The following is a 16242-nucleotide window of genomic DNA, read 5'->3' as shown; positions in this document are numbered from 1 at the left end:
CTTAGACTAGGCTATATAATTAAGCAGCAGCAGATGTTATTGATGTGGAATAGTGCTTACATCAGTATCCACTTTCTTTTGGGAGAGGATGGTCCGATGTGCTCTGTAATGAAGGGAGTAAGGAAGGATGCATTTCAGCACTTTCCTTTAGCATTTACATCGTTTGAACTTCGCTTAATAAAACTCACAGTTATATACATATTTCCAGGGCATTTCAATTCATGTCTTTCTTTTTTTTTTTTTTTTTTTTACCTTCTTTAGCAACAACAAAGATGCGGCAAAAACAGCTCAGCTCTCTGGGGCCATGAATATCAGTCTTGATTCCTGCTGCCTTTAACGGACTTCTCAAGCTCCGTAAGGTGATTGTAGCAACTCAAAGTGAACACACCATATTCATCCAAGTCTTGATTAGACATGATGGACAGACTACCGTGGGGGAATAGACTGTCTGGGATGGGACTTCTGCCCTAATTGCGCTTACACCTTAAAGGTCTCAGAGAGATAAACAGTCATGTGCTGATGTTGGCAAGAAGGGCCAAAAAACCAAATCATTAATCAATTAAAGGTCACCAGTCAGTCGCTCAGAGCTGTTGTGGTTTCACTGTTCATCCACAGAGGGGTGCCAACGTGAAACACTCAGAACACTGTCCTCCGGTCGATGGACCTCAGACGTCATATTGACTTTTTTTTTTTTTTTTTTTTTTTTGCCCCTGTTATTTCTCCCAAAGCTTTTCACCCTTCATTCCTGTCCATCTTTGTTTAGCCTAGTTTATCCTTGAGATCTGTCCTCAATAGGCATTCCATGTATATGAATCATTACGTCTCTGGGATTTTTGGACCCAATCAGACAGAGATTATTGTTATCTGGGTCACAACAAAGTGTCGTTGACGGGGGCACACTCTGATGCTCAGTACCTACAAAGAGAAAATGTCAGTGAGTCAAACTGGGTTGCCCCAGACCACAAAGGGCTCTGAAACCTCCAGGTTGTGTTTCAGCTCTACAGGATTGGATTAATCACAAAACTGTTGGAAATTTGCACACATGAAATAAAGCATTGGGTCTGATGTCTGCTCCATCTTGTGATCATCAGTGTAGAAGTACTATGAGGCTGCAGCCAACAAATATCTCGATAAACCTTTCTCTCATAGCTGATTTTTTTGTTTATAAAATGTCAGAAAATTGTCTGTCCATTATTATTTTCCAAAGCTAAACTTGACAGTTTGGTCTAAAAGAATAGTCCAAAGCTCAAAAGTGTTCAGTTTACAAAAAAAGTCAAGAGACTCATTTCTAATTTTGGCATAGCTCCTTTTAATGAATCAACTCATCGTTTCAGTTATAAATTTGTTGTTTAATCAAGTTAAGTCAAAGTTTTTTGTACGCGCGACTTCAGTCAGTCAAAGAGTTCTGTTGGTCAAAGTAGTTAACCTTAATAGATGTTTCCTTAAGGTTGAATTGAATGTCTGTACGAAATATCATGGCAATCGAACCAACAACCAACAACACAAAATCATAAAAGTCATCTGCAGATGCCCATGTATGGCAACACAAAGTGACTTTAGGATCACAGGAGGCCCCACAGAAGGTGTCTGCCTTGACTGGTGTGTTATTCTGTGATTCCTGTTATGGAATAAAAGAAATCCACCCAGGTTCTCATGGATAAATCAAATAAGGTGTGTGTGAGCTCATCAGACTGCATACAGGCAGACTAACATGTACGGACATCCAAACCCACAATGGAAATGGCCCATAGAGACTCAACAAGGACAGTTCAAAAATTAACAGTGTACATTTTTTTTTATTAGGTGCGTTGTTCATACAAAACAATACACTGCTGCAAAGTGTCTCTATTGATAAAAGTTATATAAAGTGCTTTTTTTCTTTACATGTATGACTTTACAGGTAGATTTCTGCTGCCATGGTTCCAGGTTTCATTTATTTTGAATGTTCTCTACCATAGAATAAACAATTATAAATTGTGAAAGTTGTGTATTTATCAAATGTGAAAAGCAACAACTCAGGCAGGAAGAGAGAAGTTCAAAAGACAGAAATTATTTATTTTACACAGTCTGTTGAAGTTGAGCACAAGTACCATGCCTCTAATGATAAATAGATTTTTCTCTTAAAACATTTATCTGTATATGATGTACGGTCATTTTAAAATGAAAACAAACGCATACTGTATTTACAACAAAAATGGATGGAATTCAAGAATAAAAAGCTTGACTTAACTGTAGCTCACGCACTGGTCATATTGAATAAAACAAGAGAGCAATAAAGTTTTCAAGATACCTCATGATTTGAGAAAAAAAACCAAAAAACAAAAAAAACCTGCTCACCATGCTTCAAAGCAGTTGAACTGTGGTTTATAGATGCCAATGTTACAATTTAAAATACCTGAAATCCAAGTTATGAGCTAAGCTGATTCTCAGCTGTGACTGCTGCAAAAGGAAGCCTCTCTTCTGCCAAATGTACAGTTTAATTGCGCCTTCCATCTCCAGTTCAATAATTCGGTCGGGCAACACAGTCAAAGAGAGGAAATAAATGGAAGGGCAGCCATTACCATTGATTAAACTCCTGACTCTCTGCTGATGTACAAAGGTAGGGTGGGCTGTATTCTGTCAAGGCTGATCTGATTCTCTGTGTCCAGAACACACAGCATCTCCACCGTCTGCTCCTCCACAAATGTCTCCTTGAAACCCAAGTGAATATCATCTCTCATTGTCAGCTCTCTGTCACTTCTAATGTTCAGTCCTCCCACCTCCTTCGTTCCGTTCTCCTCATCCTCATCGTCCCCGCAGCACAACGCCACCTCGTTCTCATAGCAGAAAGCGCTGGGTGAGTGAGGGCCCAGGAGGTGGCGGGCTGACCTGGGTGCAAACGGTGATGGAGACCGGGAGTAACTTGAGCTGGAGGATGAGGACTGCCCACTGCGACCCGTCATCTGGCTCAGTTCCCGGGCACTGCAGTGAGGTGTGGATGGCACATCATAGGTCTTGTGGAAGCGGGAATAGTCCACGTGGTAACGGTCGCCTTTCTCAAACACCACAGGCTCAAAGCGATGGCCCCAAAGAATCTCCTTAGCCAAGTAGGAGGTGCGAGCCTGGGTGGTCATAGCTGTGGCCTCCACCATCCCCTCCAGGATGACCACAATCTCAAAGTCTTCCTTCTGCAGGTCTGTGCGGCTCAGGTCATAAAGAGGACTGTTCTTGTTGATCTCATGGACCACCACAAGTGGGGACACCAGAAAAAGGCGATCTAGTCCGTCGTCGTAGCCGACATCAATATCTGTTTGCTCCAATGGGAGGTACTCGCCCTCCGCCGTCAGGTGCGGTTTAATAAGCTGGGCACGAACGTGTGCTTCAACAATGTGGCTCTTGCGCATGTTTCCCAAACGCCACATGAGGCAGAGCTTACCATCTCGCAGTGCAATGACAGCATGATGCGAGAACAGCAAGGTCTGTGCCCGCTTCTTGGGCCGCACCATCTTTGCCATGATGGTGCCTATCATGAAGGCGTCAATAATGCAGCCCACGATGGACTGCACCACCACGGTCACCACAGCGACAGGGCACTCCTCTGTGACACATCGGAAACCATATCCGATTGTGGTCTGGGTCTCTATGGAGAAGAGGAACGCACCGATGAAACCCTGGATGTGCAGGATGCACGGCCGCCATTCATCTTTTCCTTCCTCTACATTTTTCCGAGGATCCGTCACAGGCGTGTGAAGGTCAAAGTCTCCATGTGCAAGCGCCACTCCCCAGAAGATCAGGCCAAACAATAGCCAAGACAGAAGGAAGGTGGCGGTGTAGATGAGAAACAGGTAGCGCCAGCGTATGTCCACGCAGGTGGTGAAAATGTCAGCCAGGTATCGTCGTGGCTTATCCTCCATGTTATTGAACACAACGTTGCACTGGCCGTTCTTCTTCACGAAGCGGCTACGCAGGCGGCCATTGCTCAGATCCAGGCCCAGGCGACATGATGGTGAAACCCGACAGCTGTTGTGGACAATAGCCTCATTTGCTACCCTCAGAGACAAAGTCCCTCTTCCTTCGTCACTTCCTGGACACTCTCCTCCTCCTCCGTCCTCACCTCGCATACAGGCCCCCGACATTGTCTGCTGTGTCAGAGGACTGTGGCCATTGTGGAGGCCCAGGCTAGAGATCTTCAGGGAATCTTCATCTGTGGAAACGATGCTGTATCTGAAACAAAACAGAAGAAAAAGTGAGTATAGCATTTATTGCTGCTACGGGTGTCGGGCTAGCTGGCAACCATCATGTCTGCCAGCTCTCATGACAAACGTCACTGTACAAACTCATCTAAAATCTTACATGCTGATCTGAAACAACAAAACGGATCGTAGACAAACTGGTTATACATGACTCTTTGCCAGAAGGCTCAGGACAAAGCTGCATGTCCAATACAAAAATTTTACATCGTCCTTGATGATTCAGGTAGGAAACTTGGAAATAAAAATTGGCTTTATGTTTACAGTCGGGCTCTTTAGTGTTTGTTCTATAAATATTAAAAGGAAATAACATTATCATCGTGTATTATTGTTGCTGACATGCTTGCTGTTTTTGAATAAATTATTTTTGCAGTTGATGTCGCAAGTGAAAGTGGATCGACAAAAATACACCAACATTATCTAAGCAAGAGTCATGCACTTTACAGCAAAAGTTGAGTCATCGGCATGCACGGATAAATGTTTGTGAGTAATTAATGAAAATGTTGTTTCCGTAATCTGTCAAGTCTAGAATTGTAAATCTTAAATGCTAAGGTTTGCTATCAAGATGCCGGATGTGAAGCAGTCCATCTAAGGGTTGAGTGTCCAGAATGAGATTTTCAACATGACAGTCTAATAATAGTCCTTAACACAAGCTTGTAATTGATCTATAAAAGAAGGTAATTAGTAAGTCATTTGTTGATATCAAGAGCTATCAAACCTATTGCCAGCGGTGACATATCAGAAAGATCCAAATGTTTTCAATATCTGCTGATATTTGAAAATGGAAGAAGTATTGCTTTATTTTACTTATTTATCCTTTTCTTTTGTTTTTCAAAAGGGAGAGAGAAGAGGTGTGACATAAAGATCTATTTCAACATCACAGAGCAGCGGGAGCACTGACCCCTGGCACAGTTTTGTTACCCAGAACCCCTCACCTGTTGACTCGCACCGCTCCCATGGCACCGGTGATCATCAGGCTGTGTCTGCGAGGACAGTAATGTAGGTTGGGGCGGGCAGTTCCAACCATTAAAGTATTCTTGCTGGACAGAGGGGCAGGATGAGCTCAGGTGTGTCTTGCATTTGTGATCAGCACTCTCCTCTCAAGAAACATTTTCTGTAACCAAAAAGGAGATTTCATGAGTCATAGAAACTGTGGCCTTTTTTTTTCGAGCAAAAAGAAACAAATGTGACCATACAGATCACTGATTCATTGATAGATGGAAAATCAGCAAGACAAGTAGATTACACGAACTGAAAGATGATGTTAGTATGCTAACATGCTGATCTTTAGCATGTGTTTGCCACAGCCACCGTTGTCTGAATGCTGACGTTTAAAACACAGTACAGCTGTGGGCGACATCATTTGTTTTCAGAATGGGAGGATTGCTACTTGAACCATATTCCACAATCCATTTAAAAGCAGTTGAGACATTTGACTAGAATAAAGGATTAAACCCGCAGTAGCAAAGCAATATAAAATCAGTGAAGTCAGATTGTCTGCCAATCCATCCACGAGCTGCTGGGATATTTAAGACTGCATTAAAATGGTAGACTGATCAACAGAATAACATGAACATTCATTAAGCCAAGCTCCTAGCGTGACTAAAAACCACAAGAATCAAAGATCCCTAACTTCAACTTTGGCCTTGCCCTAATGCATGGCGCACACCAGACAGTTTTTGTAATGAAAGCTTATTGATCAGGGCCTTGCTAGTGGTTAGCCTGAGGGACCTTTAGGTCAACCAGTGGTGGAAAACCAGACAGGCGTTGGAGGGGACAAAGGTTTTAAAAAGAGATGAATCAGTGGTAATCTACTGTTAGAGGAACAATTGATCTGCTGTTTGGCCTGGTGACAAGGTTGGAGGGTGATTTCACTCTGCTCATTATGTCAGCAAGCTGGGAACCAGGAGAAACAAAAAGCAGCAGGTTGCGTAACCAATAGAAGGCCAGTCACATGCAATATTAAAGGGCATCAGTTAGTTGTGCTTTATGCTATGTGAACTGACTGACTGTCACTGACTGACGACTGATGAGACTTTGTTGACAGGACAGGTCAGCATTTCTCTAAGACACCAGTGGATTGTCTTGGGGCATTTTCTGGTAACTACAGTTTAAGAGCCTTTGTTTGATATTACTGTCACACCATGTTACACACATAGAAACACACAACGTGCATAAACACACAAACACGCACAGACCCTGATAGGATTTGATGTCATGTAATGTGGGTTGTGTGCAGCGCTGCTTTTAGGCTTCTTTTCCTGTTACACCAAGGACAGATGCTATGAACTGGCTGCTGATTGGCCGGATGATGGGTGATTGTCGACTGGATAATCCTAAAAGGGCAGATGATTACGTCAGCTGAATAACTCCCACAGCTGGAGGGATGTGTCCTCTGCTGATTTCTTAAAGACGCCAGCCAATATGTCAGTTCACTCAGGTCACTCTCATGCCAGTGGCGGAGGCATCGTGTTTGGGATCTGGGCGAAACAACAGCGTTCACATGCCGTCATGGTGACATCAGTGTGCTGTCAAACATTGGGCCAGACTTTCGACATGAAATTACAAAACTCCATTGTTAATCAACCATCGTCAAATAAAGCAAAGTTGCTCTTGCCTCTTCATTACTGCAAATAATTTTACTGGGAACAGGTCATTGGTTGATGATCCTGCCCTAGAACGTTATTCTGTCTGTCATGATAATCACAAGCTCTGACACACAGCTGTATAAAATAGGTTGTATAATAAATATAAAATAGAATAAATACACGCTGCAAAGTTTACGGTATAAGTAATGTTTAGGTGATGACACGTTAGAGAGTTGGGCGTCAAATGGGGAAATCTCAGGCAAAATGGCACAATAGTCTAACCCTAACCCTAACCCTAACCCATGGCAACAATGAGGGAAACAAAATGTTGAATTTAACATATTTTAAAAACTATGAAATTCCAAATTTCAGCATCGGCACGACGACCGAGCAAAGTCCATCTTAAAGCTCGGTGGTAAATTGGGAAGGTGGAGTTTGGATTGTTTTGTCAAAACACACAATACACCATTGCTGTGAAGAGTCCTTTACTCATCTGAGACCAAAGCCATTGTTTGTTTCCTGCCTCTCAGTGAAACGACGATCATGCCGCCAGTTCTGTTTTTTTATGTGTGAAAAGTCGAAGCTGAAAATACATTTTGATATTTTTGTACCTTTATGGCCACAAGTTAGTGTTTGGTAACCCAATTGTAAATATAGGACAGTGGTGCATAACTGCATGTAAAAATCAAACCTAAACAATGCCAACACACAATAATGTGTGAAATAATACAGCATTCGCTCTAATGCAGCAACTGCTGTCAGTATAAACTTGGCTGGTGTCTTTCCTTCTAAGCTGGCAAAAGCCCTGGGGGAGAGTTGCTGTAATTAATGATCATAGTTACTGTATTACCCGTCTCCATAGGAACATTTCTTTGCACTCTATGGGGCTGATTTGCTGTTTTGTGTGTGTGTGTGTGTGTGTCTTTGTCTGATGATGGTGTGAAACAGTTTATGAGGAGGACATAAATTGACCAAGGAGAGTAGAGAAGTGGCGAGGAGGCGACAGACTCTCTTCTGAGAAATTGTTTTACCTGATCATTTTTGAAAAGAAATAAGGGCACGTGTGCAAATAAAGACTTTCAAAGCTTCTGTCTGACGTTGTTCTTATTGAAGTACGTCAGAGGAAACAAACTGACAAATATTACCACATAATCCCATGCAAAGAAAAGTAAAGGATAGAGGAGGGCCTCGGCAAATACAAGATTACTATGTCTCTTAATCTCGCAATCCAAACAACAATGTGAAAGGTGGATGGCAGTTGCTGTGTGACCTGGTTTAAGACCTTTTGTTTAATCTGATGATAGGAGAGCGGAGGGAGAGAAGGATGAAGAAAAAAGAAGAAAGAAAGAAGGAAAAAAAATACAGAAAAGCAGTAAAGGCTTTACAGGTGTGACAGCTCTGTATTGGACTCTGCGTGAGGAAAAAAAAAAAATCCAGATTAAGATGACAAGATTATGATGTCAGAGGATGTTACCGCAATCATATTCTGCTATTTGCAGGAAAGTGGATGATTTATGAACACTAACACACACACAGACATCAAAAGTGTGAAAAAACACAATCTGCGCTCTTTGTTTTTGTGTGTGTGAAATTGTGCATCTTAACACAAATATGTAAAAAGCGCCTACGTACAGCAGAGGGTACACACACTGTCCCCGTCCTGCACTGACTCAAAAATAGGAGCTTGAGAATTTACTTAAACTGGAGAAACTTCAGTAATCCACCAGATATAAAATGTATTAATTAATTCTTAGCTAAATGAACAGTAACGTATAAATAATTTATAGTAGTTGTCGGTGTAATCCTTGCAACAGAAAATTATAAATAGGTGACAGTTTAAAAAGTACATTTACTTTATACGTGCGTAATAAATAGATAGTGTTATAGTGTCATAACAGTTTGGACCTCATATTGTTTTTGCGTTAGTTTTCAGATTTTATTTGAAAGTTTGGGGTCCTGATATGTTTTAATGCACTCTACCATGTCTACCATGGAACAACAAATTATAACATTAATGCTATTGGCACTGTTATTATGACAATATATTTGATGCACATGACACACGTTTGCCATCATAAGTACTTTTTCTTTAATACTTCAAGTATCGTGCTGCCAATACTTGAACTGCAACTAAAAATTTATGTACAGAAGATTTACATCTCCAACAGTAGTGCAACATTTACTCAAATAAAGTTCTCTCCCACAATGATTTTCGTCAGTTCTAGAGCCGATAATGTGATTTATAACGGACATTTGGGTCATACATGGTTGTCTCAGCCACTAAAAGTGTATGAATTGTGTCATTCCAATTTAAAGTAAGGAAGAGATGAACGTGACGTTTTCCATCTTTGCAGAAGGAAGTCTTGCATGCCGATCAATACGCAACTAGAAGTTATGACGGGGCAGTTTGCAAAGTCGGCAGCAGCTCTGACGTGTGTTTGTTTCATTGAGGCCACAGGAGCTGTCCAGTGCTGAGAATCAATCCAAAGCCTGCAGGAAGAATCGACTGCAGGGGGAGGAAGGGAAAAGAGCCCAATACTACCCTAACCTTGACAATGATATTGGCCTTTCAAATCTTTCCCTGTTTACACTCCCCACATTTTTTCACAGTGGACTTACTCAGCCACATGAACGTTTTGTTGAAGCATTGATTGTGTTTTCTGAGTAGTTAATTCATTAGTTACGCAGACAATGGATGGACAACTATTGCATAGATTAGGGCAGAGGTAGTTTTGAAATGTTTTAGATTCAGATTGAACGGGATGATTGAACATTGTTTATTCAAAGGAATAAACAATGTTTATTGTCATTGAGGCAATATTTCCATGTCGAGCCAAGTCCCCAAAAGTGAAAATAAGAATATAAAAATAACACTCACCTTGGTGTTTCTGCAGCCTGAATCACTTGAAGATTAACAGGGAGTTCATCCTCATAAAAAGAGTCATGAGCAGGTTTAGTTTCACCGTCCTCTCTTCTTTTCTCCTCCGTTTCCTTTCAATAGACAAACACCTTCTTCACGGATATGCTCTCAGATTTTTCTTGTATGAACTTGCACATGCCTCCAGCCTGAGCTTTGTCTTGCTGCTCCATAGTAGCTCAATGAAGTTGCTCATGCCTGGTGGTTGTGCGTCTGCCCCGATCCCAGCCAGAGCATGCGTGCGTCCGTGTGTGTGTGTGTGTGTATGTGTGTGTGTGTGGGAGAGGGAGAGAGAGAGAGAGAGAGTGAAAGAAACAGAGCTCTGATTATGTGTGCAGTTGTGGATATGTAGATTGTATAATTTAGACTTTAACCCACTCAGACAGATACTTGTACCGACATCCAAAAAAAAAAAACAGGACAAGTGAAGACTATTGTAATCCTACATAATTCCTCTGGAGACTTCCTTTAGAGGAGTGTCTCTGAGGCTTTTTAAAGTGTTTACATTGAGTAATGCATTAGATGTATTTTTTATTGCTCTACAGAGATGCTATTCATATCTGGCAGCTTCTTTAGCAGTTAGCTATGGATTCTCTCTCACTTGTGGGGGATGTCTCTGCATATAAATATGAAGAAGGCCAATGGTGTAACAGAAGAATTCTCTGTCCACTAAAGTTGACACCTGACTTTGTTTGATGCCCGGGACGCCATTACATTACATTATTAAACGTAAGGTTTAGGGGTCCTGGACATGAGGCTTGTTAATATTTACTTAGCTCAAGACTTGGGACTACATGGCCAATACTTACATTGAGAAAGAACTATTTGGTTTTATCTACAAATTTATAATCTTTCTAACAGTCTTTTGTGCAGAGTCAACTGTTAGAGTTTTGCATTTTTTCGAAGTTTACACCGTCAGCCAAAGTGAATGGCCAGAAAGCCGAAGGGTTGGAAGAGAATAATTGCTGTGGTCTCTGCTCTGCCCCCACGATCCCCCCCCAGGCCTTCGCCCTGTAGCAATAGCACGCTGCCAATCATGGTGGACAACACACAGCATGTAAAAGTACTCGAGTACAAGTACAAGTAGGACCCACTAAGTGTTTCACGAGTGTTTGACTTACACAAACTTTGACAGACGTGATTTAATAATGGTATTGGTGTGATTACATGTTTTACCCATTTTTCTGTTTTTTAAGATGATCATACAAAATCATTTCTGGGAAGTCTGGGAAGTTAAGATTTGTTTGATATTATTTTTACTACTTAAAAAAAAAAACATCAAATAAATGATCAGTGTCCGTGGAGTCCTGTAGTCTAGTCTGAATAGATCTCCTGACAGGCTGGATTTTCCTTCGGTAACTTTTCTGATGTTTGATTTTGGAAGTGTTTGCATGGATGTGTGTTGAACGCTGAACCAATCTGTGGAATAACTGTGTGTCTTTCCCCCTTGAAGGGGAAATCAGAGAAATACCTGCTGCTGCACCTGCCACACTGGAAACATTGGTCTGTAAATAGACAAAAGTGTTAATTTTTCATGTTGGAATTCTCAACAAAAAATATGCTGTAGGGAATGCCAGCACAAGTCTCCACTGTGCATAAGACTCCATAAGACTGTGTGAGACCATCTTTATGGTTTCTTATTCCGAACCTCTTTGAGGTGTTATTTCCAATTAGACGCAACTCTTTAGTTTCCATGGAAACCTTATTTTTCCCTTCTTTCTGTTCTTTCGCTCACATATAAATACACATACTCTCTCTCAACATGGTTTATATTTAAACCTCCATTCTTTTTAGTTTCATGAGACAACATGTGGGTGTCGCGGTGTGTAGGTGGGAAGTTGGGGTGCAGTAATATGGTATAGAGCAGTGTGGGCACAGGCCAGAGGTTAGGGGATTAACTAAGTGGGTGCACACAGAGAAGGAGTGCGCTGAGAACAAACACAACGTCTTCCATGTTACAAGTCCAAGTGAAGCGAAAGTTGTTACCGCTGTGTTGACCAGTAACGGCAGCACTTTGATGATTCATGCACACAAAGTTTTACAATCAGATACTAGGTGGTGCTTACACTTGATAAATGAGCGCTAGCTGCACCTAAACATAGCGCAAACAGATAAAAATAACAATTGGATAATGCAGAAGCACGAAGATGAATAACACCTTGTATTTCAGTAGGGTCCTTCTGCATGTGGAAAACTGTCTTATAGAAAAAAAAAAAACCTCTAATTAGAGAGTGTTAAGTCATGCAGCAGGACACGAAGCTGAGCGAGGTGAAGGAAAGACTGTCCTGACTGCCAACATGGCCATCTGTGTATAGAAATAGCTCTGATCTAGGTGGCAGGGAGATATTAATATATTTTAGTGGCATAAATTGCTGCAGGCACTTCTGTATTTCTGTCTCCATCAGAATCATCCATCACGTCACCTCACTCATCACACATAGAAAAGCGTATGAAAGCACACAGACACACATTCAGGATTTTTCCTGGGGCAAACCGTGTTGAAGAGGTCAATGACAGAAATCTTCACCAAAACTCTCAACACCATTATAATAACTTTTCCCCTCAGTCCATTTTAAGTATTAAAAACAGATGATGGGAGCTATTTAGTGTGGTGCCTGCTGTCTCTGAGCCCCTGCTTTTGACTCCCCCTCAAACGCCACAAGAGCCAATTTACTCTGAAGCAGGCAGCCATCTCATTTCTCACTTTGAGAGCTGAGCTGATCCAGGTCAACATGTTTTGAGAAAAGCAGGCCGAGGGTGGCAGGAAGAAGGCGAGGCGGTGGGGGCAATCTCTCCCAGCGGATGAATAAATTTACTCTAAATAACTACAGTGTTGTTCTTCACACTGGAAACAGCAACATGTCAACCAGATATTGAAACTACGTCTTCTTTTCATGTATATAAATATCAAATATTTATGTATCAAACTGGGATGGACTCCAGCACCCCCTGTGGACCTGGCGGATAAGCGGTTGAAAATGAAATTAAATGAAATATTTATGTGTCATATCTTTAGTTAAACTTATTAATGTGTCCACCATAAATGAGCAAATTTCTGCAATCAACATTGTTCCTTAAATCTGCTATTAAATAAAAAATAATGGGTGCAACTTTTACATTTAGGTTGTTATGCAGAACTTTCAAACTGACTTATTTGGGCATTAGAGTCATGTTAATGGACACCCATTAACAAAAAATTTGAAATTCAAATTAATTCCATTTTATCTCTGTTTTTGGTCTCCACCACCTCCTGAGAGAACTATCTGATGCTTTATCTGCCAAAACCAAATGCTACTCAGAAAAATACCTCTTTGTGGATTTTTCAGCACATTTCGAAACAGTTTGAAACCTGATTGTAAAACATGTAGCACTTTAAAGTGAAAGTGAGTAACAGTTTTCTGAGAATGTAAAGAATGTAATTTTGAGTCTGGATCAATACTTTCCTTGGGTAACGGGTAGGATTAAGGTTAGGAGTGCACGCACAATTCCTGCACTCTTTCCTGGGGTGGTGGGGATTTCATTAATCATGCACGATCAGTTTATAATGCGAACAAGACCGTCACAGAGCCCTCAGGTATTTTTTCATTGACGGACTCTTGGAGAAAGAATCAATGACACGTGATAAAGTTTGTTACTCTGATGTAAGACTCACAGTGCCAAAAGCTCGGCAAGTTAGCCAAAGAAACAAAATATCATGTGAAAGAAATCATCCATAAGGTAACTCAGGGTAAAATCTTCAACAGAAACCTTCTAAGCCAAGAAACGTTTAGAACTGTAACTTCCTGGTTGTCGCATTAATTTTATATTTTCTCACACAATAATATAAAGTGCTTAGTAACAATTGGTCCTTATCTGATGGCCTGGGATTCTTCTGCCTGCCAGGTTGTTTTTGCAAAATCCCAAGAATCAATTTATCAGTCTACACAAAGCCATCATTTCACTTTTTTTTATTTTTATTTTTATTTAACCACTGGGGAGCAGCTGGATCAAGCCAGAAGCGCAGAACTTGACCCGATGCACATTTATGTTTATTTTCTCATTTAATAGTTATGAATAAAAATATAAATTTTTTTTGGCTCTGTTTTTGGTCTTTACCTACCCCTGAGGGAGCAATGTGGCTCTTTAGCTGCACTGTATTTTACATTTTAACCACTAACCAACTTTGTTTGTCTTCTGTTGCTGGACAGGGTTTATCAGGGCGTTGTCACAGAAAGCTGCTGTCCACTAAAGCAGAATCGAGGAGAAAACAAGAACGTTGCACGCTAAATCTGAAGCAATATATGAAAAGACACAAACAGATTGCCTCACTTGTTCAATGACAAACCTATTGTGAAACCACTGAAAGCCCAGACTTAGCCTGGGACACCTCAACATATCGTTTAAAGACTGTAACCTCGGGGAGCGGGGGTGGGGGGGTCTCACTCCCCCATAAGGCAAAGTTGCCTTCCCTGGTCTGAAGGCCCCCCCAGATGGTCTAAGCTGATGTCTGCGCCTGGATTGACGGCGGATGAAGTGACCACTGCAAATGCATTTTTCACTTTATCTAATCAAAATGCTTTCAAATGAATGACATTTAATACAACAATAAAATGTTTTACTTTCCTGTTCGCTTTGATTTGTGTGAGCTTAAGTTCTCATCCTGCATTTCCATGGATACTGGCTCTATCCTAACATTACAGCAGGTGCTACCAGAGCAGCTGAACGTACCTTCAGCATGCATGTGACAAACCACAGGACAAAAATATCTCTCCTTAATTGTCATTTCACTTGGCAGAAATTTTTAATTACACTCCTGTGTCTTAAAGGTAAATATGATAGCATTTTTTTGACAAAATGGATCCTTTCAAAGCTGTAATTAATCATCACAAACTTAGACGTATTCTAAGTTTATACAGACACACACACACAAACACACACGGCGCTCAAAATTCTCACTAATCACTTTTTTAAAAAGAAGACACAGCATCTCTGTGGATGTTTGATGAGCACTGTGGGATTAACAAGCAGATGGTGCATAGCCGTTTTTGTTGAGCCTGTGGTTGTGTGAATGTGAACCAGAGTGTATGTGTATGTGTGTGTGTGTGTGTGTGTGTGTGTGTGTGTGTGTGTGTGTGTGCGTGTGTGCATGTGGTGGAGAAGAAGGCATAACATCAATGTGAGCATTCAAATGTGCATGCAGTCCTCAGTTTGTGTACGTCCTTGTAAATGGTGTGTTTGTTTGGACACACCGCTGGCTCTGCTGAGACAAAAGGCCCCCCCTCTCATGGCTTGTTCAAATGTTGAAAAACAATGTCGCTCGGCGGGAATTAAAACACGAACAACAATGATGCCAACACCTCTAAGAGACAGACTCCAAACAACAGTTTGCCAGAAACTGAATGCAGGATATCCAGTATCCAGCATCATGAAGGATAATGTGTATGTACAGAGCACACATGGGGCACGCTGTGCTTTTGCAAGTCCCAAAAATTCAAACAAGCAAATTAAGGTCCTCACCAGATTTGCTTTTCTTTTTCCTACACTTACTCCACTTACTTCCTTTTGGTACATTGATATTATGTCCTCATTACACTATTTTCGTATCACGCTGCAATACAGGGCTCAAAATTTGTACAAACTCACACAACATACAAACTCAAGTTGTCAAACTTAAGATTCTCCTTATTATAATTGAACATTTTTGTCCTGAACAACCTGTTGTGATGCTCACGTCTGTGTGACTGCGCTGTCAGAGAAACCATCTGTGCAGCAAGCCCACTGCGTCCATTAGACATCTGTCAAGAGGAGTCAGTGCTGCATTTTCCTTTCTAAAGGTGCAGATATCTGATAGGACACAGGACATGATGTTTGTTTTCTGTGAAAAGACCCCAGCCTTTGTAGACACCATGACCACACAAAGAAGTGAACTTTCAGTGAAGGCTCTTTTCTCTGCGATAAAACATAGGATACAATACCATTTCAACCTTTTCTCTTTGAACCTGAAGAGTCTGGATCACGTTCATGAGGTACAGTATCTGGTCACTTAGAATGAGGTATTTCTGCACTATTTGAGTCCTGACACATCCTGTGTGCTGCTTCATGTACACTTTCAAACAACATCACAGTTCTCTGCTCTAAGGTGTAAAAGTATCCTTTCGGTGGTGTGTGTTTCAGCCAACAGGATATTTGAGTTGCTGTGGCTGCAAACTCTAAAACGATATTACATTATTAGTGATAAAGAGCGTTGACTCACATACTATTTATAGCAACAACAGTTGTGCTGCTATTATTCCTCTTATGTAAGTAATATATAAATATAGAAAGCTGCAGACATAAGCTTTAATCTTTTAGAGCTAGCCTCATATAACTAATGACAATCATGTTGTTTTGACGGTGGGTGATATTCATATTATGCTTATCAACTGTGTCTAGAGCCTCTTGGGAAATACACCACACCAGTTCAATTGAGAATCAATCACTCAAAGGCAATTTCAACAGTTGATGACAGGGGAGGCTCAGCAGGTGCAAG

At 41.1% G+C, this 16242-nt stretch overlaps 1 protein-coding gene across 1 annotated transcript; it reads right to left on the bottom strand.

Moving 5' to 3' along the window:
* Positions 1-1813: 1813 nt before the first annotated feature.
* On the bottom strand, positions 1814-9921 carry LOC115040128 (ATP-sensitive inward rectifier potassium channel 12-like). The gene is made up of 3 exons (XM_029497352.1): positions 9696-9921; positions 5165-5343; positions 1814-4203 (listed from the first exon to the last, which is right to left on the bottom strand). The coding sequence occupies exons 2-3, from the start codon at positions 5254-5256 to the stop codon at positions 2568-2570; spliced, it is 1728 nt and encodes a 575-aa protein (XP_029353212.1). The 5' UTR covers positions 5257-5343; positions 9696-9921; the 3' UTR covers positions 1814-2567.
* Positions 9922-16242: the final 6321 nt, after the last annotated feature.

This window comes from Echeneis naucrates, chromosome 1 (genome assembly GCF_900963305.1).
Source record: "Echeneis naucrates chromosome 1, fEcheNa1.1, whole genome shotgun sequence".
NCBI classification, from domain to species: Eukaryota; Metazoa; Chordata; class Actinopteri; order Carangiformes; family Echeneidae; genus Echeneis; species Echeneis naucrates.
This window is presented reverse-complemented; position numbering and strand designations above follow the sequence as displayed.

Coding starts and splice junctions, on each gene's coding strand:
- LOC115040128 (XM_029497352.1), bottom strand. CDS start 5,256: ATGGTTGGAACTGCCCGCCCCAACCTACATTACTGTCCTCGCAGACAC. Junction 4,204..5,164: donor GGAGCGGTGCGAGTCAACAG/GTGAGGGGTTCT, acceptor GTTTTGTTTCAG/ATACAGCATCGTTTCCACAG.